Here is a 22,496-nt window from a genome sequence, read left to right on the forward strand (position 1 = left end):
GCACGCACACACGCCACACACCCCCCACACACACACACACACACACACACACACACACACACTCAGATCCCACGTACACCGCAGTGTGGAACTCTTTATCAAGTACATCATACATGGGAGGCAGGGAACTGTGGAATGAAAAAAGTTCCCACGCAGGTATCAATGGGGACAAAGATTACACATGCCGATTACTGTATGTGTGCGTATGTTTTGTGTATGAGTTTGTGTACAAGCATGTGTTAAATTTAATTCCCTTATCCCCTGCTGTTGCCCTTTGGGACAGCATCCCACCAACACCAAACAGGGCGGGGCTCTGTATTGCTCAGTCAATGACACCTGGCTGGCGGGTCTTGCGCTCAACATTGAAGCCCTGAACAGGATGGGGACAGAAATATTAGTCTTGCAGCTTAAATAAATGCAAAATTATTCCAATGACTATTAGAAGTTACAGGGAGGAAGATCTAAAACTATTAACTCTAAATACTTAACATTAAAAAAAATAATAAAAACCCTAAAAGCCAGCCATATACATCTTGTCAGCTGATGTGCAGTTACTGTTAACTGCATATGGCAATAGTACAATTTTTGCATTAATGCAACACCTATCTACATTGATTTTTCCAGGTACTTCATTCTGATCTAATCCAGCTGATTCAGTATAGAGCCTTGTTTTCCACTATATGTACTGGTATAAATTCTATCATTAAAAACACTTATTTTATACATAAATATTTACAATATTATTAATAAAAAATAATAAAAAAAGGTATTTAAAGCTATGATTAACAAATCAGACCAAAGAACATACATAGTACAGATAAAATAAGGCAATAGCACAGGATTGGTTGTACCTTTGAATTGTCAGGACCACGGGGCTGTCTCACAATGACCAGGCGAGGAGCACTGGCGTCGTCAAGAGTGATGCTCTTCAATCGGTTCACCAGACGATCAGGACGCGGAGTCACCACCGGTTTAGGCCCCTCACTGTAACGTTAGGCACATGAAGATAATCGGTCTGAGGTCTATGTTACTTAAAAATGTTTAACATACAGTGTACTGCCAACAAGTTAAGGCAGAATTCTATCCAGAAAACTGTAAACCAGGTTCTACAACATTAATTGTCTGCTGGAGTCCTTACCTCACTCTGCGTACATTACAGGCACTACATTTTCCTGTGCGTTGATTGAGGACAACAGAGAACTCCACCTCATCCCCGGTCTGGAGCTCCAGGCCATCTTGCACTTCTTTTACATGGAAGAACAGCTTCTTGCTCTCACCAACTTCATATGTGATGAAGCCAAACTGGGGACAACAAAACAACAACCTCAGGATTCAAAATTGGCATTACAACATACTCCAGCTGTAATACTGTAGTAAAGGTAAGTTCAACACAGATTTCTGACACGTGAGATGCAATGAGTGCTAATGAAACGAGTAACGGATCACTACCTGGTCTTTGACACACTCCACCATGGCTCTGCGTTGAGGGACCACATTACAGGCCATCTTCTGTCCAGTTTGAGCAACTGTGCAAACCTGGAACTTCACAAGTTCTCCTTTCTGCAGACAATCTGCCTTATTTGCCATACCCATGATTCCAAAGGGATAGTTCTGGCCTTTAGTTCCACCTGAACAACCAAAAAGAGTAGGATCAATATCATCCAAAGTTTTAACAGTGCTTTAAATGTTGGTCTACAAGTCTCATAACACTATACCAACCTTCCTCTGTGACTTCAATAAGCCCTTGGTATTCCGTTTGGGAGGGATCCACACTGCGTAAGGGACGGATGACTTTCCCCATCATCACTGTCGCACCGACATCCTCACCAATGCCATTCACTGAATGTGACAAACACTATTTGTAGGCCACCAAACATTCCAAATATGAATATTATAAGTGATATAGCTAGAATTAAACCTATCATACCTGCAGCCACTTTAGTAACCTTTTCAGCGCTAACTTTGTTTCCTTTTCCCTTAGAGAGAGTGTACTCCACAGTGTCGCCCAGCTCCAAGTTCTCCAAGTCTCCACACATTTCACTGAGGAGAAATCCAATATAAGAAGCCATTAATAGGTAAATGAGCAACTAAATCCCTCAAAAAACGCATCTTAGAACTTTAACCTTTACTACCTGTAGTGGAAGAAAATCTCCTGGTCATGATTTGCTGTCTCAATGAAGCCAAAGTTGTCCTTCAGTGTGGCAACAAATCCATGCAGTCTCTTCGCATTGGAGGCGTTACGGTTGAGGACCCTGATGGAGACTGCGCTCTGCTGGCCAGTTCGCTTCACTTCGTTGATAGAGAACTCCACCTGAAGTACAAAAGTCAATACGTCACACACAGTGGAAAGGCAAAAACACAAAGGTCTTCATGTATGAATTAGGAAAAAGTCACGGCAAACAACTACAAAAAAATAAAAAATAAAAACAAAGTGGGTTATATTAGCAGTCTAGGTCTGGTATAGGGAGCAGCCCGCATATTCCCCACCTATTTGGAAGTGACTAACAATTGAGCTCATTACTTCAATATGCAAATCCTTTTAAGTAAGAGTTTCTCGTTGTTTTCCTTTGGTACCGTCTTAATTTAATTCTCAAATACCTTGTCTCCGACTTGTGGGTAGCCTCCTCCCTCCAGGTCCTTGGTATGGTATGGCACAGTGAGCTTCACTCCGCAGTCTTCATATGCAATAACTCCTTCCTCAGCTTCCTACAGAGAGTGAAACAAACGTAAATCATCATTATAAGAAATTAGCACCACCAATAGCTGATCCAGCTGTCCCCAGCCAAGGTCGATTATCTCATCAATGCTGCAACAAAACTGGTGTAAGCTACCAATGTCTCAACTGTTTCAAACAGATGATTTCATAGGATGAAGTGTATTAGATGAAGGTGCGCAGATTGTCTACACAAGCATACGAGAGGCACCAGTGTGCATTGCATCATTCTGTAGCAGCCTAATTGGTTAGCGTTCGGCTAGTCTACTGCGACAGCTCTGAGTTACAGCCTACAATGTAGGGCTGCATAATTACCCAGCACTATTGTAGTTTCCACTATCATTATATTATTGGGAACAGTTCTGCAATACTTAGTTTATTCTCTCCACAGTTATTCACAGTAATTGCCTGAACCAATCAGCATGTCATTTACTGGAAAGTATATGTTAGGCACTTAATCCCAACAAAAGTAAAGTAAGTGTTTACAAACATATACACACACATATGTATTTTTACTATCTTGAATTCAAGTGCCAAAAAGGGATGGTGTAATGGAGACCAGATAAATGCTGATTAAATGACTAATCCAGATGCTGCTTACATCATTTGGTAGGACAAAAAGAAAACTTTATTGAATGATATATTTTATAAAAATACTTAAGATGGTTCCCACAAACCATACTAGTAACTAGGACTACCGTTTCATCATTAATTGTGCAGCCCTACAACACACTGAACCAGTGATACAAGACTCGGGTTTACGGGTTAATTGGTGATCAAACACCATGCTGTCAAATAAAACAGGATAAAGGAGGCAATCAGTGGGCCAGAAGCCTGCAAAGACTGACCTTTTCTACAACTTTACCCTTAAAAAAAAAAAATAAAATAAGACATCCATTAGACAGCAAAGCTTGTGAACATCACGCTGCATTATTTGTTGATAGCTGACCTTTAGATTGTTCATCTAAAGTTTAGGAATCAAATAATTATCTTAGCCTACATGTTAGTGAAACGTATAGACTATTTGTATAAGTTTGTACAATTTGTCTAGAATACGAGCATCTTTATCTTTTATTTGTGAGGCTTCATTGATGTGGCTTCATGCAGGAGGTTCAAGTCCTACCTTGTCTTTTTTCTAACCAACAAGGAGCATGAACAGGATGAAGTCATTGGAGGAGAAAGCAAAGAGGAAAATTAGAACTAAAACAAAAATTGGGAAGTGGGTAGATTATGTCGGTCGATGAAGTGGGTTGGAGTGGACTATAAGGCTACTGTTTTTGATTCTGGTGGTATTTTCATGTACAAAAATTCTGGTCATAATAGTACCTTCTCCTTGGTCTTGGTGGGACTAGTATTCTTGTTGGGGGTTGCCACAACTTCCTTTTCCACCACACCCACAAAGCGCTGCTCAGACTGGGTATGGAAGGACACTGTGCCCTTGGGCAGCTTCTTGATGCGCACTGCATGGTTCCTCTGAGCAGACAGCATATCCTGGAAACAGTGGGACATTTACTTTTAGTTTGTTATTGACAAAAAATTATTTGAATGGACCTGCTTAAGGAATAATACTGAATACATACTTTTGTGAAAAGCTTATAAACAGGACCTACAGGCACAACAGTGAACTCCACTTCATCGGAGATGTGCAGTTGGCTCTCCTCTAGAACTTCACTGAAATGAAAGAACATCCTGGCATCCCGATCCACACACTTAATGAAGCCAAAGCCATCACGTATAGCCGCAATCACACCCTAGGAGAAGATTGGGTGACAAAGTTAATGTCTGAATCGGTATTCACTTCAGTTTGATGGATGAATCTCTCTCTCCCTCTCTCCTTCTCATCATGCTTCATATACAAATTGACCAGGAAAATCAAATTTACTCTTTCGTAATACTCACCATTTCACGGGTCTCCTTGGTGAAGTTGAAGGTGTCTGGGAGGATGTCGATGTTGGTAGACCTCTCCAGCTTGTCTCGGCGGTCGGTGGAGATGTTGAACTGTATGTGATCTCCCTCCAAAAGGGTCACCTTGGACTTTGTGTCCTTCTCACCAAACGGCAGTTCCTTATCAGTGAAACCAATCCGGGCACTGATACGACCTGGTAGAGGGTCGTTCTATGGAAGCAGGAAGAAAAGGATATGTCAAAGTTGTTGGTTATATTCTTGGTTGGTGGGTCACAGTTCCCTGCTTGCTTTTAAAACCAAAGACCTTCAATCTACTTGCCTGGTTTTTGGTGGGAACCTTGGGAATGACCTTGACGACAGTGCCTTCGAACTGCTCAATGCTGATATCCTCAAAGATGACCGTTCCTTGGGGGAGCAGCCTCACATCTGTGGCTACTTCTTTACCCTATGACCACAAGAACATAAAATATAAACAATGTTGTACACAAATATTCAGGCTGATCAGTAAATAATGATATATCCAAATTTGCTGAAAAGCGCCTACATTTCTGTCTTTGATGGTGAACTCAACGTCATCTCCAGCCTGCAGAGCCTCCAGATCACCCTTGAACTCGCTGTAGTGAAAGAAGATCTCCTTCACCACATCGGCTCTCTCAATGAATCCAAACGCCTCCTAAAGGACAACATATGGTTCAACACAACAGGTACCAGCAACCTATGACTCACAACGGAAGATCCAGGGCCTGTATTAAGAGTTCAGTGGATTATCTTAGAGGAATTTTTTTATGCTGAGGCTAAAGTAACTCATGTTCAAATTTATGTATGCATTTTAGTCAATATATCATATTCATCTGTATGGTGGAAATCATGGTATGGAACCAGATACAACCGGCATTAACTAACCCATCTAAAAACAGATCAGTTCCTGGGTTGACAGGGAAGTGTAGGACTTCGTTTCTCAATCGTTTTTGCATTTAGTTTTGTGAAGTCAAAAAGAACCACCACTACCAGACTATATCTGAATTGTTTAAGAACCCTGGTCCATGTAATGATATCAGTGGTCCTTACCTTTGTAGCACACACCACACCCTGGCATCTCATTTGCTTTTTCTTCACAAGTTGAATATTACGAGCGCTGACTGCACCGGTACTGAAAAACAAGAGCAATAAATCTAACTATCCAGTGCCAGCTGGGAAGTATTAAGACATTTCTGACATGGTGTAAAGACTTACTGCTTGTTGGTCTCCATGTAAAAGCTGACTTTGTCGCCTGTGTCCAGGTGGATATTACCCTCCACGTCGTCAGGAGTGTAGGTAAGGTAGAACACTTCCTGTGGAACATCACACCACTGTAAAACTTTGTTAAAGAGTTTAGGGTACACCTATTAATCGTAACAATATTTCACATTTCAGACAGAGTAAAAAAAAATACATACATACATACATATTTATATAAATATATATATAAATAAAGGACAACCAGCCATGTACTGTGGAGGCTTAAGATTTACCCCATGGTGTCTGGAGTGAGCACATGCAGTTTCTGAGCATACGGTTGTAGATCATTGAGACACATTATCATTAACTATAACATGGAAGCAGATGTAAGTACTAAGTAAGCATTTAGAATTACCCAGGTAAGCATGGGATAAGTAACAGAGTGCTGTCTGTACATAAATTAACATTCTGCCTTGCATTGATGAAGCATGCTGTAATCCATGCTACTTTTCTTACCCCGTTTCTTTCGTAACAAACACTGCCAGTGGGCACCTGGCCAGGAGCAGACTTTCCATCCAAGTGCACCGGGATTGCTGAGACAACCTGCAAGAAATTGCAGGCGGAGGCCATTAACACACTGCTTTGCCAATCCTAGGTTGAATATTCATTGTCATTACATAGCCCAACTAAAATAATTCTGGACATGATGGATGGATGAAATGGCTGAATTTCAAATGTCACAGTAACAAGTATATCAAGTATCACAGATAAACCATCTACAGGTTAGCAGAGCTGCATGTACATGACTGTGCTGCTGTGTAAAATCTGTACACAGTCAGGCCTCCAACAGCCTCTAGCATGTTGATAACCTGACATGTTAGTGAGTGAATGAATCAGTATGAGTGTGAGGTAGAGTAGAATTAGATTCATTATGTGTCTGCATTAATGAAGTGTACATAACCAAAAAGTCTGCCATAGCACCGCTCGGCCTTCCCATTGCTGACCTCAACTTAAATGATGCAGCAGTCAGGCTCTTTGACTCTTTACAACTGTGTACCAGAATGGTACATGTAAGATTTGTTTAGCTTGTGAAACTGACCAACTGAATTATAACTAGTTGCTGTGAACATTCACAGAGAAATTAATATAGCCACTGGGCAATTACATTGATCACTTGACCATATTTGTTCAATAGACATTCAACAGCTCCAGTAAACATGCATGTCAGCACAACAAGCCAAATCTGAAATTCAAATGTACTGGAAATCTTGAAGGAAAAAGTTTAATTTAGATGGGGGATTAGAGGGGGACCAAATTTTACAGTCTACTTACAATAACATCCCCCGCCCAAACACACACAATGGGCGATATACATGTTAAGTTGACAGACAACGACAGAACCAAAAATAAAATGGTGTTCCTTAACTGGATGAATATAACCATGCAGCACAGTAAAGGGATAGGCGTGCAGGTCTGGCCCCACCTGGCCCGAGATGCGCTCCTCTGGCAGCACCTCTGGCTTTATCTTTAGCAGCTTCACTGCTATGGGCTTGCCAGTGCGCCTGTCAGAGGATACCTCAAACTCTACATCATCTGAGGACAGAGAAGCAGAAGAGAACACACTTAGCACATGTTGAATGATACAGGAACAACAACTTAAGTATGTATGATTGGTACACAAGTCCAAGGCTCTCACCCCCTATTTTAAGCTCCTGCAGGTTGCCATTGTACTGGGAACAGTGGAAGAAGAGACGAGCCTGACGTTCGGAGCACTGGATGAACCCGTAAGAAGTCAGAAGTTTCTCCACTACACCAGTCTCTCTAATGCCAGGCCCTGTGCCGTTTGTGGCGTATGCAGTGTGTCCATTGTTATGGAGCATGCCTGGGTCAAAACTCATCTGAGGAAGAGAAGAGGCAAGTGTTAAAATGCATCCAGGAGTGGGTCATAATGAAGCAAACAAGAAAAGAAAAAAAAAAAAAAGAGGCTGCAGTTTAATGCAGTGTTTGATGCCAACCTTAAAAAACCAAACAAAAAAAGAAATCACTTCAAAACATGCAGGTAGAGCAAACTTCAGAGGAAGTGGGGAGGGGAAAAAAGCAAAAGCTACATCAGAGTCTTCTGGGGGTATATGTTCATCAACAGAGCACACACGTTGATGATGCCTACACAGAATTTCAGGACATTTTATACCATCGACTGAAAAATATAAATGAACACACACAATAACGACACCGTGTGGCACCTTGGCTTACAAGTGTCATGCACTAAAATTCACTCAATTTGTCAAGTGATTTTACTTCCGAAACACCTAAAGCACTAACAAGACTTTGCAGAAATTCCATGCAATTCGGGTTAGACAGACAAGTGTTAAAAACAAAAAAACCAAAAAAACTTTTCACCTCCCTCTACCAACGCTTAAATATACTGGAAAATCTATAAAAATTCACTCATCAAAATCTGCCACTGCAACCTGGTTGAACTCTTATTTCACGCAACATACCATGCTGTTAAGCAAAAGTCACATGACAAAACAGCAGCTCACTGGGCTGTTAAGTCAGTGTGGGCACCACCGAACATGCCCCCTTACTGATCTCTGATACAACGGAGTCCGCTTGTGTTTTTTACTTCCTGGGTGGGGATGGCAAGAGACAGAAGAGGAGCGAGGGATAGGCATGGGACCAGTAGAGGTAGATGGGGCAGAGCCAGTGTTGCGAGCCACTGGAGGTTCAGAGGAGCCTCGTTCCATTTCTGACACTGGGGATAGGGCTTTGATATGCTGTTGGGGAGGAGGCAACAGCTTTGAAAAAGAGCATAGTTACATCGTTTTCTTATAATTACCCTTATCCAGATATCACAAGTTATTAAATTATGCAAAACCAGTTTTACAGCATTTCAGTATAAAATACTGCATCGTCTACTGGACACTACTATTCTGCTGATAGTTGTACCCATGACATGCACCGATTTTGGGAGGTCCAACATATATACAAGTTTCACAATATCACAGCAATAAACTACACATTCATGTGTACAAAGATTCCTCCAATAATATAATATATCGCGGCTCATCACAACCAACACCACTGTAAGAAAATCCTGACACCAAAATCCCAAGCAGAAAACCATAAGGCCACTCAGTAACGATGGATCTGCTACCATGACAATCTCACATTACAGTATCCACCAATGGCACTAAGTGGTTCAAAACACTAGTGCTTTCTAACAGGTACGGCTCTACAAAGAAGACCAACAACTAATCGACCAACTTCTTTGTGCAGCAAGTTAGGGGGAAATAGTTTAAGAGAAGTGTCGCAAATGCTACAAGATCAGGTAAAATAAAACTACTGAAGATGGAGAATTGGAAAATGCAAATGACAGGTCAGGTAGCATTGCATCTACAGTGGACAGAGTTTGTGATGGGTTATGGGTTATGAGGGGGGTCCCAGAGCAGCCTCTTCTGTTAGGCCCTGTTATGCACTATCGCAAAGAGCTACTCCTCTAATTTTCTTTTTTTAAAACTAGGGACCAACTGGTATGTACTTTAACTTTGTTGCTTTGATTTGAGAGAAGTTATATACCAGCATTAATGTAGCTCAACACGATGTGCACGTGTCACGGTCTGACTAAGGTTTCACTGGATTGTGCCGCAAAAGTAAAATTGAGGGGGAAAAAAAAAAAAAAAGGACTCTTCAAGGCTTATGAAGAGTGCCAAATTTCTACAGTCTAAATCAGAAGAACACCCCTCACCCTGCAACAATATAACTAATAGAGGCTTGTCTCGGGAGCCCGAAAAAGGATGAAAGAGGTTAGGCCATTCACAGCAGAGAGATGCGGGGCAAGGTGGGTGGATGGGTGTTCGATGGGGTGGGGCACGTAGAAAAGAGGTGGGAAGGTGGAACTTACGGATCGGCCATATGGCGACAGGCTGAGTCCGACAGGGGAGGTGCTGCTCAGGTCAGCGCTAACAAACGCGGTGGGTGGCGACGCAGGCAAGGTAAACTCAACAAAGCCTTTCCAGGGGCTGCCCATATTTTCCCATAAACTCGGACCAAAGTTGCTTGAGCACTTGCTGAACTTGATTACTTGTTTGAATGTTTTTGCTTGACTGTTAAGTACTATTTTTATGTAACCACCCAAATGATACACCGCTGGATGTCTGCAAGGGTGAAGAGAGGAACAAACATAACGGGTAAGGCAGATAGGACAGCCAGTGTGCCAAGTGTCACAAACAAAGGAAAATAGCGGTGGGCTTTTACCCCCCAGAAAAGGCAAAAATCAGGGAGGATATGACTTGAAAACGACATAACAGGAAAGAGGTGCGGGCTGGGTGTGGGAAGGCAGTCAAATCATTCTCAAACTGAATTGAATAACCGTTTTAACTGTTTGGAAATGGTAGCGGTTCAGTTTAGCTAGCTTTATGCTTCATAGAAGAGGTGTAGAGGTCACTAGGGCTGCACAATTAATCTAAATATTATAAAAATCGCAATATGGCCAAGTGCAATACACAAACTGCAGGAGCTGTAATGTTTTGATAAAGGTAAAATTTGTGACAACACAGCATTATAATGAAGTACTGTAATGCTGCAGATAGCCTGGTCTACAAATATTGTTCTCCAGATTTAATTCAATTTGTAATGAAAAAAGAAAATGTAATTCCCACATAAGCATGAATCGCAATATGATGATTTTACCATGTTGTGCAGCCCTAGAGGTCACTGACAATAAAACCTTCAGTTCTGTCACATATCACACTCATTCCATATCAGGAATGTTAATCATGTGCCAAGCTAATATGCTGTCCATTCTTTGAAGGTGTGCCAATCAGTGAAATCAGCAGCTGCGAAATAGTAGATGCTGCAATTTAAAAATTGAGAACCCCAAACTAATTGATGAGCGCACAAATCCAGAAAGTTTCAATAAAACCCATTTAAAAAAATTTAAAAATTAAAAAAATAGTACATGTCCTGGTCAAAGTTGGATGTGCTAAAGCAAACAAGAACAAAAGCATTGTTGTTTGTGTTCAGTGATAGAAAACCACCTCTGCATTGCTGCCCAAAAGTCAGCACAGCTGGCCAAACTGAATCAGAATTGAGAGTGTGACACAATCTGTGTTTGTACATCTGTATATTAGGGTAATGTGTACAAAACAGGGAATTTATCAATTACAGTTTCTGACCCAACTTGCAGTATCAAATTCTGTGTGATTTTTGTAAACCGCTTACAGGGAAAAGTTTTCAGCATATTGGGGGGGGAGGAAATCATTCAAAACATGACTAATTAAATCATAAGTGACTAAACAGTTAAAAAGTACAGTTGTCATTAACATGACAGGTCTCGTGTTACGAAGGGACTACAACTGAGACCCACCTTTATTTGTCGTCTTGAATCTTGTAATTCTTAGGATCTCGGTGACTATGCAGGTCCTGCAGATCTCTTCACGCACACAGTTGAACACACACACACACACACACACAAACACACACAAACACACACACACACACTTGTTACAGGTTTCTGGCACAAGTTCTAGATGGTTGCATAAAGCAAAAAGGGGGAGAAATCTAGCTCAAAAAAAAAAAAGGCAAAACGCAGGTGCAATAACACTGCTTAGAAAAAAATTATAATGAAAACAGTGTGAGAGTAGAGGGAGGGAAGACCGGAGGAACTATGGGGGAGAGAAAAAAAAACTAGCAGATAGCAGCCCACTCCACACCCCGGTGAGTCGGTGGTGTGGTGAGGATGAGGAGGGCTAGGAGCAGCGTTGGGACGTGTGCTTTGTCAAAGCTGTTGAGTAGGCACAAACTTCTGGTTTCAGATCAGTTATTGTCTTCTCAGAATATGCTTGGGCATAGGATTGCTTCTCTTCTGTGTTTCAATTGGGCTGATGTGTGTCTTCTTTGGTCGTTTCAGGATTTGGTTACTTCTTGTGTTTTAAACCGTTGAAGTGATCCTTTTTTTCAGTGTGTCTTCGGTGTTGCAACTTTGCTTGTCTTGGGGAGGTTGATCTTCGGTTTCTTTGTTATGATCTGAACTTGAAGCAGTTGCGGATGGTACAAAAATTCAGTTCCGTTTCACTTCATACTGTTGGGGGGAAAAAGAAGATTTAGTTAGCTCAGCAGAATTGATGACTTTGACTTCACCCTATGTTGATTTAAAAAAAAAAAAAAATCACAGATCAAATGTTTACTGTTGGCACAAAAAAGACAAAGTGGCTCCAAGAGTTTGCAGTGAGGCAGTGAAATGTAATTACACTATCAAATGATAAGAATTTCACTTTTTTCTGTCACGTGAACAACAGTAACAAGCCTGAAGACCAGTGGCCTGAAGTTTGTTTTGAGAACACTAGATTCTTTGCCCCCAGATTCACAAGTATAAAAATAGGTTTTCCTCAGATGCCTCTAGATACAGCCCACAATGACAGGCAGCTGACTAGCAGGCAAGAGCTGTAGATCAACAAGTCCCTGAGCATACCTTCAGTTCGGGCCATGATATTTAGTTTTTTGTGTGTTGTACCATGCGAGTGAATTTTGCTAAATATTTTGTTGGAAACTTAGAAAGTGATCCCCCTTCAGTAGGTAAAAGCAGAGTGTTGTTGACCTAAATGCACTGCTTTCAAAACAAGCTGGGTGAGCCAACCCAGGACACATGATATCCATTTTGCTGTGACTATGTTGCAATGACTCCCATCCCACATACTTCCTGAAAAGTTAAAATGTAACATTGTGAAAATGCTCAATGGATTCCTAGCAGTAGAGAGGGGGGCTGTTTTTGAAGGTGTCTCCTTGGTATTCAGACCCAAATGTCATAATCCACATTAACAAACAAGCTTTGTGTGTGTTAGTTTTATTTGCAGTGCTCGGGTGAATTCTTGACCCACAAGAACTAAAGCTGTACAGTGACAATAACAGCTGTACTAATGACTGTAGAAATTAAGTAATTTATCACAGGATGGGTTGGTTAAGTGGGTTAAAGGTTATACGCAACGACAGCAGACGACTCCAGTGAAAACAACCTCGGAGGAGATGGGCTTTTCTGCCCTCCCCCCCTCAGTTTTGGTGACGCAGAAAGAGAAAACAGTCCACCCACTGAAGCACCAGCACCGATTGGATGTTTCAGCACTTTCTCATGAGTAGTCTACAGTTTATCTCGGTAATCATTAAACAAGAAAGACTAAGAACCATACACACTGTCCTAAATACGACAGAACGGCTAATCGATAAAGTCTCGCAAGCTTTAACACGGCGGTGCCACCCTGATCTGGGCCCGAACAAGCGCCACCCTGGCAGGACCAACCATGTGACTTCCTAGCAATCCGCCGTCCTCAGCTGGAACTGCTAACATGGCCTGATCCAACACGTTGCGGCATGCAAAAACGTCACATCTAGGCTAGCCAGCTAATTTCCAACACATGTAAAACTCTAAAATGAGTGTAGACAATCGAGGACGGGTTGCTTTTCGTCTTTTTTAACTGCCCATTACACCAAACTACGCACACATTAACAGTTGAGTATATATCCCATCATCTTAATGACCTTGTGTGGACCAACAGAACCAGACGGATTAGCATGTCGCTAATGCTAAAGTCGTAAACAGCCAGTACCCCCGGGCGTTTCCGACTCTTAAAATGGAAATTAATTCACTGCGACAGTGTCAGTACGACACAAGTTAGCTCAAACAGTTAGCACACCAGACATTTTTTTTAGTTATTTGGTAGTAATCGCAGGTACGTGGCTTGCAGTCTCTGCTCAAAAAGTTGGCGGAGAGTAAGAGCTGAACCGTGTCCTTCTTGTCCACCGACACAAGCACACCAAAAAAACACTTTCTTAAACGTTTCGTGGCATTTCTAAAATGGAGTTACACACTTGGTGGACAGTTATTCGAGGATTGTTACAATACCGAGGGTCCATGGACTATTCGCACTCCTGTGGTGACCGAGTAATTACTTTATTTTAATAATAAAAACAATGACTTTGTAGAACTAAATGGCATCAGATAAAATGTTACATTGGCAGAAATTTAACTGAACAGACAAAAGCAGAGTTTGGGACGGTGGCTGCTGACGTTGAGACGACCTCTACCGTCAGTTATTAAACTGGATGTGTACACTTACAGATATTTAATCACAATAAATCAGCAGTCCCGGAGTTTATTCTCATCACACAGACAACAGAAAGATAACGTTATCTGAGCTAACGGCACGAGGACGGGACAACAAAGAAGCTACGACAAGCGATCGGAAGCTCGTGCTCAACCCTAACACGTCGGTCACTAATGTTTCACACTGCAATGTCACACGAGTGCGGTCTCTTATGTACACTGGGGCACGTTTTATAAACCCATGCCTGTTCAATTGAGGCGTTAACAATGCAGATAGGCCGTTCAATATGCTAAGCGGCTAATAGCGGCTACAGTTAGCTAGCACGCCGCGGAGCTGCTCGGTCCTTGTGTGTGGTGATTTATGGTGAGGAAAAACACGGCTGCCCCCACCCAGGCCCGAGCTCTGCGTATGACTAAGCACAGCGGAGCCTGGTCAATTGTAAAGACTCGTTGGATAAGTAACAGAGAATGCCTTACTGGCGCATTTCAAACAAATGCTTAAATTGTGATATTAAACCGTAAAATTAATAAAAAACTCACCCCAACAGCTTTCAGCACTGTCACCAGCGCCGCTTGAAGCAGCACGGCACATTACGTAGTGATTAGGGAGGCGGCTACCGCGATATTTGACAGCGTTAAGACAACCAAAGAGCCTAAACGGAAAGAGGGGCCATTGCTGGGCAGCTGCTGTTGAGTAGCGCCCATTGTGGTCTCGCAGGGATTCATGGGAGACTGGGCATACAGTAGAGGGATACATCTGATATTTTCTATAACTTGCTGCCTGGGCTCGGAGGCCGTGTTACTGGGAGTATAGTAATGAGTATGTCATTCGCTAGTTCAAGACATCTGAACTCAAAACGTGTGCCGTGTTCAACCGGTTGACGGTGGCTGTTCTCCTCTTGCAGTAGAGTTTCTGAGGCCACACGTTGCAACTTGGGGATGTATTCAAGAATGAAACTGGCTGTGGGGGAAATGTCATTTAAGGCCGCAATGCTTCACTCCTCACTCACATATTATTCATTGTACGTGTGGAGACTTGAAATGTTGATAACAATCGCACTAAAATTTGCTCAAACCGGTGCATCAATTTATCATAAAATGAGTTAAACTTTCAAAATATTTATTTTCTTTGAAATCCCAAAGTTACCCAAAGAGTTCCAACCATAGAGAGACTATACAAATAAACAATACAGTCTATATGCGTTCATTTACCATATTCTTGTGTGTGCTGCTGTGAGTTGGGAGGTAAATCATCAACATGACCATATATTGTAGGCTGGGTGAAACAAGAAAAAATACAACTCTTATTTAAAATGTTGAATCTTCACGTCTATGTCTGAAATAACGGAACTGATTTGAATCTCCGAACAACATTAAAAACTTGTAAAGTTGTTGTTTTTTTAAAAACACCCTCTGTTCTGTTCTGTGTGGTATAGAAGACGTGTTGGTGATGCAATAGTCAAAAACCATGATTAGCTCTTTCCTGGTGGAAAAAAAGGTTTTAAAGAAAAGTGAATTGGTCTCAATTAGAATATATAAAGTGCTCACCCTTTCATTTCCTTTCCTTTTATTGCTCCCCAGGTTGGACTCCTAACAAACCACAGTGTCCATCCTGTACATCTGTTTTGTTTTGCTTTGTTTTTAGAATCATAGCCTTTGATTCGGTACAGCTATTAAATCAGTCTCACAGTTGCTACTGTCAAACTTCCATCAAATCAAAACTCTCCGGTAGGTGGCGACATAAACAAATGTCTATGGGTGGCGATATTTAACTCTTACTTGGTTTGCGACTGATAAAAGAAGAAGAAGAAGAAGAAGATGCGGAAGTGACGTTATCGGTTAGTCTCAGACGGAAACGACAGACTTGACAACAGACACTGAGTGACATTTTATTTGTATGTACTGTACTTATTCTGCTTCCCGACACATATTTCCAAAGGTCTGCAATAGTTTGCACACGTTGCTATAAAGGCATTGCAGCTGCCTCGGCTAACTACCGCTACACAGCCAACGGAGGCTATTTCCACCTAGGGTTAGCTGTTAGCTCTGTCGTGTGGAGGAGCTTGTTTACGTTACACGCAGGAGTTGTCCGTTCCCGGTAAATGGCCTGCACTTTGGAAAAAGTGTTGGGCGATGCCCGGACCCTTCTGGAGAGACTGAAAGAGCACGACACTGCCGCCGAGGGACTGATAGAGCAGTCCGGGGCCCTCAGCCAGAGAGTGCACAGCATGAGAGAGGTGGGGAATGCCCTCCCAGACAAGGTAAGGACGAGCATCTCAACGCGCTCATAAAGAGAGTTCATTCAAGTACGTAACTGTTGTCTATGTAGAGCTGCACTGCTCCGTGTACACACACAGGCCTGGCACAACAGGATTTTAGTTGAGCTCTAACTCACCCACCAAATCAGAATAGATGTAACCCATAAACCCCCAATGTTTCTTCCAGTGTTCCCGCAATCGTATCAGAACACAGGGGAACAACAACTTGTCTGGTCACTTCTCTTCCCAGTTAAACTAAAGATCCTTACACTTTTTTTTTAAAAAACGATTCGCTCAGATGATTTGTAGATGTGTACAACGATGTTAAATTAGTTTATTGTTGAATGGAGTTTGGCATTGCAGTCATTGATAGAGGCTTCATCTTCTCTCTGTCTCTCCTCCCAGCACATAGAAGACAGTTCAGAGATTCAGGAGCTGACCAAATACAAGCCCCATGTCCTTCTGACTCAGGAAAACACTCAAATCAAGGAACTACAGCAGGAGAATAAAGGTTAAAAGAAGCCACTCTCTTCTGTTGTTTGTATGTCAGGTGTTTTATATCGTCTGCTAACCCTCTCATGACTCTCTCTGCAGAACTATGGTTGTCTCTTGAAGAACACCAGTACGCGCTAGAGTTGATCATGGGTCGATACCGCAAGCAGATGCTCCAGCTGATGATGGCCAAGAAGGAGCTGGACACCAAACCTGTGCTCAGCCTCCACGAGGACCACGCAAAGGTATGCACGTTTTCAATTTCTCTGCCATTCGTTAGGTTAGGATTTCAAATCAATGGTTGCACAGTTGTAATGATTTTCTGACTCTTTTTCCAGGAAGTGCAGAGCCAGGTGGAGAGGATATGTGAGATGGGACAGGTCATGAGGAGAGCAGTGCAGGTGGATGATCAGCACTACTGCTCTATTCGAGAGAGGCTCGCTCAACTAGAGGTGAGCACAGCGCTTCAGTAGAATAAAGAGCATCTGTAGATGAAAATAGCACACTGATACTGCCTCTGTATCTCTATGTGGTATCTTTCCTAGATAAGGTGAAGAGATACATTGAACATGCACACAAACTGATGTTTTTGCATGTATCACCTACACAAATATACTGTAGTTGAATACCGTGTACATACAATGCAGTTTACATTACTGTGCCTATTTTTCATTTTTTGTCCTAATTTCATATTCTGTGTTTTATATATAGAATCAAGTTGTCACATTTCTGTCAATTGTATTAAAGAGTTGGTTCCTCCAAACACAGAGGTCTGGACTTGAGTCACATGACTCGTACTCGAGTCAGACAAATTTCTTTAGACTTGATTTGAAAATAATCAAGAAGACTTGCATCTTGATGTCAACTTTAACACTAATGCTACCCGACTTCACTTGGACTTGAACCTTTTGACTAGAACATACTTTGTACCTTCCCCCTTCATTTCCTAAAACAACTAATGTTAATGTAGTCATTCCCAGCAACTTGACACTTAATTTCCCAGATGCACTTTGTTTGAACCAATCCCACAGCAGCCAATCAAGTTTCAGTAGAAAACCATTCAGAGCTAACAGTTTGTTACTGAGCGCCAGTTGGAAAAAATGTATGCCAAAGATAATTTAGTTTTGTTCATTCTGTTGTTGTGTTGCTGTTATATTTGGTGGTGAAAAGCACTTTATGATTTGTTTAGGACTTAAAACTCAAAGTTAAAGATTTGGGACGTGAGAGCAAATACTTGAGACTTACTTGTGACTTGCAAAACAATGACTTGGTCCCACTTCTGCCTAAACAATAACAGCAATATATTTTTCTATTTACTTCTATTGGAATCTAGTGTGACACACAGGAAGTCGGCTAGTAGGATTATCCTGCCATTGGCCGACTATTGCAGTCGCTTTTCTGATCTCCTTCTGCTATCTGTCTGTTACCGTTTCGCAAGTGCAGCATCACTACATGAAACAACAACAACAACTTGTGCTGAGCTAGTAATGAACATGCTGAAAATAGCAAGTTACCCTAACCTGGTCGAAACAAGTTAGCTGTTACCTTTTCATTTGTGGGGATTCAGCTATTTTAATACCAATGCTCACCTCCCCACGTGCAAATGGCAAGTTTCCACACAACACTGTTTTTGTGCACCGTCGCTGCATCCTGGATTGTGATTAGTTTAAAGAAATACAAACAAGCCAGAGCGTTTTTCCCCCTTACCTGAACGATAGTGGGTTCAGCCTCACCTTTCTCCAGTGCTGGCACAGTTCTAAAAAAAAAAAAGTGCTAGAAAAAAGGTCTGGTTATGAGAGATTAAGGGATACCTAGTCATCTCTGAGATATCTACTACAATCCAATACAATCAAACATTTGAAAAAATGCAATTACAGGGACTATTGAACAGTAATAACTGTTTAACTCTCAAATCTTTTTCTAATATTTCCGTATGTGGTTATTGTCTTTTTTTATTTATCAGATTGAGAACAAGGAGCTGCGAGACCTCCTGGTCATCAGCAAGGGCTCCGTGAAGATGGCGAGAGAAGAAACCAACCAGCCAGCAGCAGCAGCACAGGAACAGTCCCCTCAGCCAGTGTCCAATGAGTGAACAGCTTCAGAGTGAACTGTGGTTGTGGCTAAAAGACCTTCAGGACCAGGGGACAGGGTTTATGATCTCTTCACCTGTGTTCACCACATTATTTTTTTTTACATAAGATGGAATGCAGTCAAACCACAGTATATTTTTTGTAGTGAAGGCCACTTAAACACAGCATTCTAGTAGGCCTTTAACTGTGGGTATATCTGGATGATAGCTATCGTTTTAATATGCACAGTATGTGTATTATCACTGAAGTTGTGTTGGAATGTACTCCACATAAAGTGTGACTTTTAATGAGATGTCTTAGTTGTCACTGACAGGAATTCAGTAGGAGCTAAAGACGCATACATATACTGGAGGAAAGGCAGTAAAAGCAAAGGGGGGTTATTTTGTTTTTGGCCAAAGATACATTCAAGGACACAGTTTCTACCTCTTTGGTGCCCCTTTGCTGTTCACACGCGCTCACGATGCGTAAGATGCTCATAACCACCCCTGCTATGAGTTCACTTGAAGTCCATTAAGATGCCAACTCTTACTCTACACCATTTTTAGAGGCTGTGCTTGATAATCACTGCCAACACGATGACTTTTGGCTGTTTCACACAGTTTGCCTGCTGAGGAGTGACAGTGGATCATTCATATGTGATTGTCTATCATTTTATGAATTTGATACGTTTGTCAGTCTGTTTGTAGAATTCATATATAACATGATTTCCATGTTTAGTACTTTAGTTTTCTAGTTTTCAGATTTGGATGCAGAGTAATCGAATGTCCCAGCTCGTGGCACATCTTTATTTAATGGTAACAATTTAAAAATATGCCAACTTTTTGTGTGGGTATCAAATGTTTGCTCACTGTATGTTGTCAGAAATTGTATATTGTCATCTCAGGAAATAAGTGTTAATAAGGTGAACATGCTGTAATGACTTCATGACAGTATACTGATTTGTGTCAAATGAAATTTCATTCAGAAACTTTAAAATAAATTTGCAAAAAAAATGCTTGTATGTGAATGTTTTTTTCTGCCATAATACGCGAATATACTTTATACTTTATCTGTAGAGGCGAGTTACATTTGGCCTGTACTATTTTTAACCACACGATGGCGACATTAAGCCATTTTGGGTATGACGCCTCGCGAGGTTTACGAGAATGGCGTAATGCTACGTTCAATTAAATAGGCATAAACGAGTGTTCATATACACCATATGTATTTTTTACACATAGACCGTATCGACAACATCGAGCTGATAAAGTCATATTTAGAATAAGATCGGCGGCCTAAAACCACCCGGCACTTGGCATCGTTCAGCGTTCAAATCGTAATTATTGAACAATCCGGACAGCACTTGAAGGCAGCACCACCGCTGTGTTTGACACTTCTAGCCGACACAAGCTAATGTTCAGCATGTCTGAGAAGGAGCTGGGGAAAAAGTGGGACCGATGCTTGGCAGACAGTGCCATTAAACTCGGTAAATATCCCAAAGTCTTCTGCGTGTAACGGCATTGTAATGTCTCCAAAAACCGACAAAAAAAGGCAGCAGGTTTTACTGTAGTCTACAGCTGTCATTGACCGGGCGAGAGGCTAACTAGCTAGCCATAAAGGGCTCGTAAAGGGCAACTGCATGAGAGTCAGATATCTATGACTTATTTAATCTGATAGGTAAATTCTTTAATATATATTTTTTAAAAGGTAACCTTCAGTACTTTCGCCCTGACGTTACTCATAAATATTGGCGTTTCCTTTAGGTTCTTCCCAACAACAAAATCTATGTGAAACCACTATTGAGAAAATGTAAATTTGATGCTTTCTTCCTTATCGATACATACAACTTCGCTAAGATATTAATTAAGACGTTTAACGATACAGCATTGGCTACTCCTGAATTCGGCACCCATATAAAACACCAACAAACATTTATTTACCATGCTATAACACAATACCATGAAAACTTTCCATTGTCAACTCCACCTTTTCCAGAATGAACGTAGCTAGCTAGCGTTAGAAATGGCGGTAGGCAGCAGTGTAAAGTTGATTTTATCTATTGAAATAAGGTATTGCTTAATCTATCACTGATATTATAGACCAGTAGATCCTGTATTATCGTTAGGAGGTATTCAGTCATGTACATACTGCTTATAAGCAGAGCAACATAAAATTGTCGAATATTTGAATGGAGTTTGGTGCGATTTGTCATAGACACAGTTACTGGAGTGAGGTACCTGGCCCAAACGAGGCTATGTCTAAAGACTGCAGGTGTTCTTTAAAACAACGAGAGGAAATTACACCACATTATTAACCAGTTTCAGAGAACAATATGGGGGCAAATACTGTAATCCCCACACTTGCATTGCACGCCTACACTGCATTACAAAGCAATAAAGCGTGTGCTAAGGTTATATGAAAAATATACAATATAAATGTACGCAAGTCAGAGACAGCATGAGACTACACATGCATATAACAACTATATAAGCATGAAGCAATAGACCTTTTTCACAGCATGACATGAAATAGTAGGGTAAACAAAGTGCTACCTATCATACTAATGAAGGTTGCATTCCATTCAGGTCAAACAGAGTCATTGTGCTGCTATTGTGCATGTTGGCTCACTGGAAAGGCTCTGCTACACTGAATGAAACAGAACCTTAATTAGTTTCATGGATAACACCTGTGTTTACCCTACTATTTCATGTCAAAATGGCTGCTGTGAAAAAGGTCTGTAGCTGTATTAATTACAGTCAGTTAAAGGTACATTGTCATCCATGTCATACTGCAGCTGTGTTTATTCCTCCCTCTTTTTCCAGGTACTGGGCTGGGGTTAGGAATCGTGTTTTCTGTTCTGTTCTTCAAACGTAAGTAGTTTCAGTGGATTGTTGCTGTAGTGCGTCTTCAACCTTTAATTTAGCTCAGAGGTCCTTGATAAGAGGAGCAGGGCTAGAAGGGATGCTCTGTAGCTACTGCAGCACAGACAGTACAAGTAGCTAAACACTTTTTTACTTATGCGCTGTGACAGTCTTTAGTTAGTGTTTTTGTTAAACATATCTATCTGTACTAATTATTCAAATGTATAATTGAGAATATTTAGTGATTTTGTTGTGAGAAGAGCAACCCATCCTCAAAAGCACCAAAATGAGCATGTGAATATTAAAGTTAAAAAAATAAAAATAAAAACAAACAAGGGGTGTGAAAAGGATTTCACATGCCATCTTTGGTACACTATGAAGTGAGTCAGAGATAAAGTACCTGTTTCATCTGTAGGGCACACATGGCCGATTTCATTTGGCTCGGGAGTGGGACTTGGCATGGCATACGCCAACTGTCAGAATGACCTGAGGTCTCATTATTTGCAGCACAGAAGCAAAAAGGTAACACATACTTGAACAACTTGCAGAAAAATCGCTGCCTCAGAATGACAACCCTGTGTCATTGTTTATTTAAACCAAGACTTGTGTACTGATTTCTGTTTATTCTTTAACAGGAGTAATAGCTGCAAGACATCGAGGGACTGTCGTTTTTTTTTTTTTTTTTTTGTTTGTTTTTGTTTTTGCTATGTTTTGTCTGTGGGAGTCACCATTTGCACTGTTCTACAGTTAGATCCTTATCTCCCTGTTGAACGATCCATCCCTAGAATGACTCTGTATGATTTGTATGTGCCTAATCAGGACAGTCTGTGTTTATTTAATAAAATAATTTAAAAAAATGATGCCCTTGTGATTCATTCTTCC

At 41.2% G+C, this 22,496-nt stretch overlaps 4 protein-coding genes across 12 annotated transcripts in view; 2 read left to right on the top strand and 2 right to left on the bottom strand.

Moving 5' to 3' along the window:
- The window catches only part of ampd1 (adenosine monophosphate deaminase 1 (isoform M)), a 207,229-nt gene that overhangs the window by 20,593 nt on the left and 164,140 nt on the right, over positions 1 to 22,496 (bottom strand). The gene's annotated exons all lie outside the window — the stretch shown is intronic.
- csde1 (cold shock domain containing E1, RNA-binding) lies at positions 83 to 14,628 on the bottom strand. Of its 9 annotated transcripts, none has more exons than XM_051426513.1 (21): positions 14,475 to 14,628; positions 11,205 to 11,918; positions 8,425 to 8,613; positions 7,533 to 7,734; positions 7,320 to 7,429; positions 6,353 to 6,439; positions 5,852 to 5,949; positions 5,687 to 5,768; positions 5,163 to 5,291; positions 4,938 to 5,063; positions 4,613 to 4,828; positions 4,324 to 4,464; positions 4,040 to 4,204; positions 2,599 to 2,706; positions 2,133 to 2,311; positions 1,928 to 2,040; positions 1,720 to 1,839; positions 1,450 to 1,628; positions 1,139 to 1,302; positions 852 to 984; positions 83 to 370 (listed from the first exon to the last, which is right to left on the bottom strand). In XM_051426513.1, the coding sequence occupies exons 3-21, from the start codon at positions 8,581 to 8,583 to the stop codon at positions 323 to 325; spliced, it is 2,559 nt and encodes an 852-aa protein (XP_051282473.1). In that variant the 5' UTR covers positions 8,584 to 8,613; positions 11,205 to 11,918; positions 14,475 to 14,628; the 3' UTR covers positions 83 to 322. The 9 variants fall into 9 exon arrangements, with proteins under 9 accessions (XP_051282473.1, XP_051282472.1, XP_051282471.1 ...); XM_051426512.1 differs by having other exon boundaries at positions 4,294 to 4,464; XM_051426511.1 differs by having other exon boundaries at positions 4,294 to 4,464; positions 5,852 to 5,967.
- sike1 (suppressor of IKBKE 1) lies at positions 15,553 to 19,766 on the top strand. The gene is made up of 5 exons (XM_051426544.1): positions 15,553 to 16,195; positions 16,598 to 16,703; positions 16,787 to 16,929; positions 17,023 to 17,136; positions 18,648 to 19,766. The coding sequence occupies exons 1-5, from the start codon at positions 16,037 to 16,039 to the stop codon at positions 18,774 to 18,776; spliced, it is 651 nt and encodes a 216-aa protein (XP_051282504.1). The 5' UTR covers positions 15,553 to 16,036; the 3' UTR covers positions 18,777 to 19,766.
- On the top strand, positions 20,029 to 22,474 carry micos10 (mitochondrial contact site and cristae organizing system subunit 10). The gene is made up of 4 exons (XM_051426545.1): positions 20,029 to 20,239; positions 21,576 to 21,623; positions 22,030 to 22,136; positions 22,250 to 22,474. Exons 1-4 carry the CDS (start codon positions 20,167 to 20,169, stop codon positions 22,253 to 22,255), a joined length of 234 nt encoding a protein of 77 aa, XP_051282505.1. The 5' UTR covers positions 20,029 to 20,166; the 3' UTR covers positions 22,256 to 22,474.

The sequence above is a fragment of the Dicentrarchus labrax genome, unplaced genomic scaffold (assembly GCF_905237075.1).
Source record: "Dicentrarchus labrax unplaced genomic scaffold, dlabrax2021, whole genome shotgun sequence".
In the NCBI taxonomy this organism is placed as follows: domain Eukaryota; kingdom Metazoa; phylum Chordata; class Actinopteri; family Moronidae; genus Dicentrarchus; species Dicentrarchus labrax.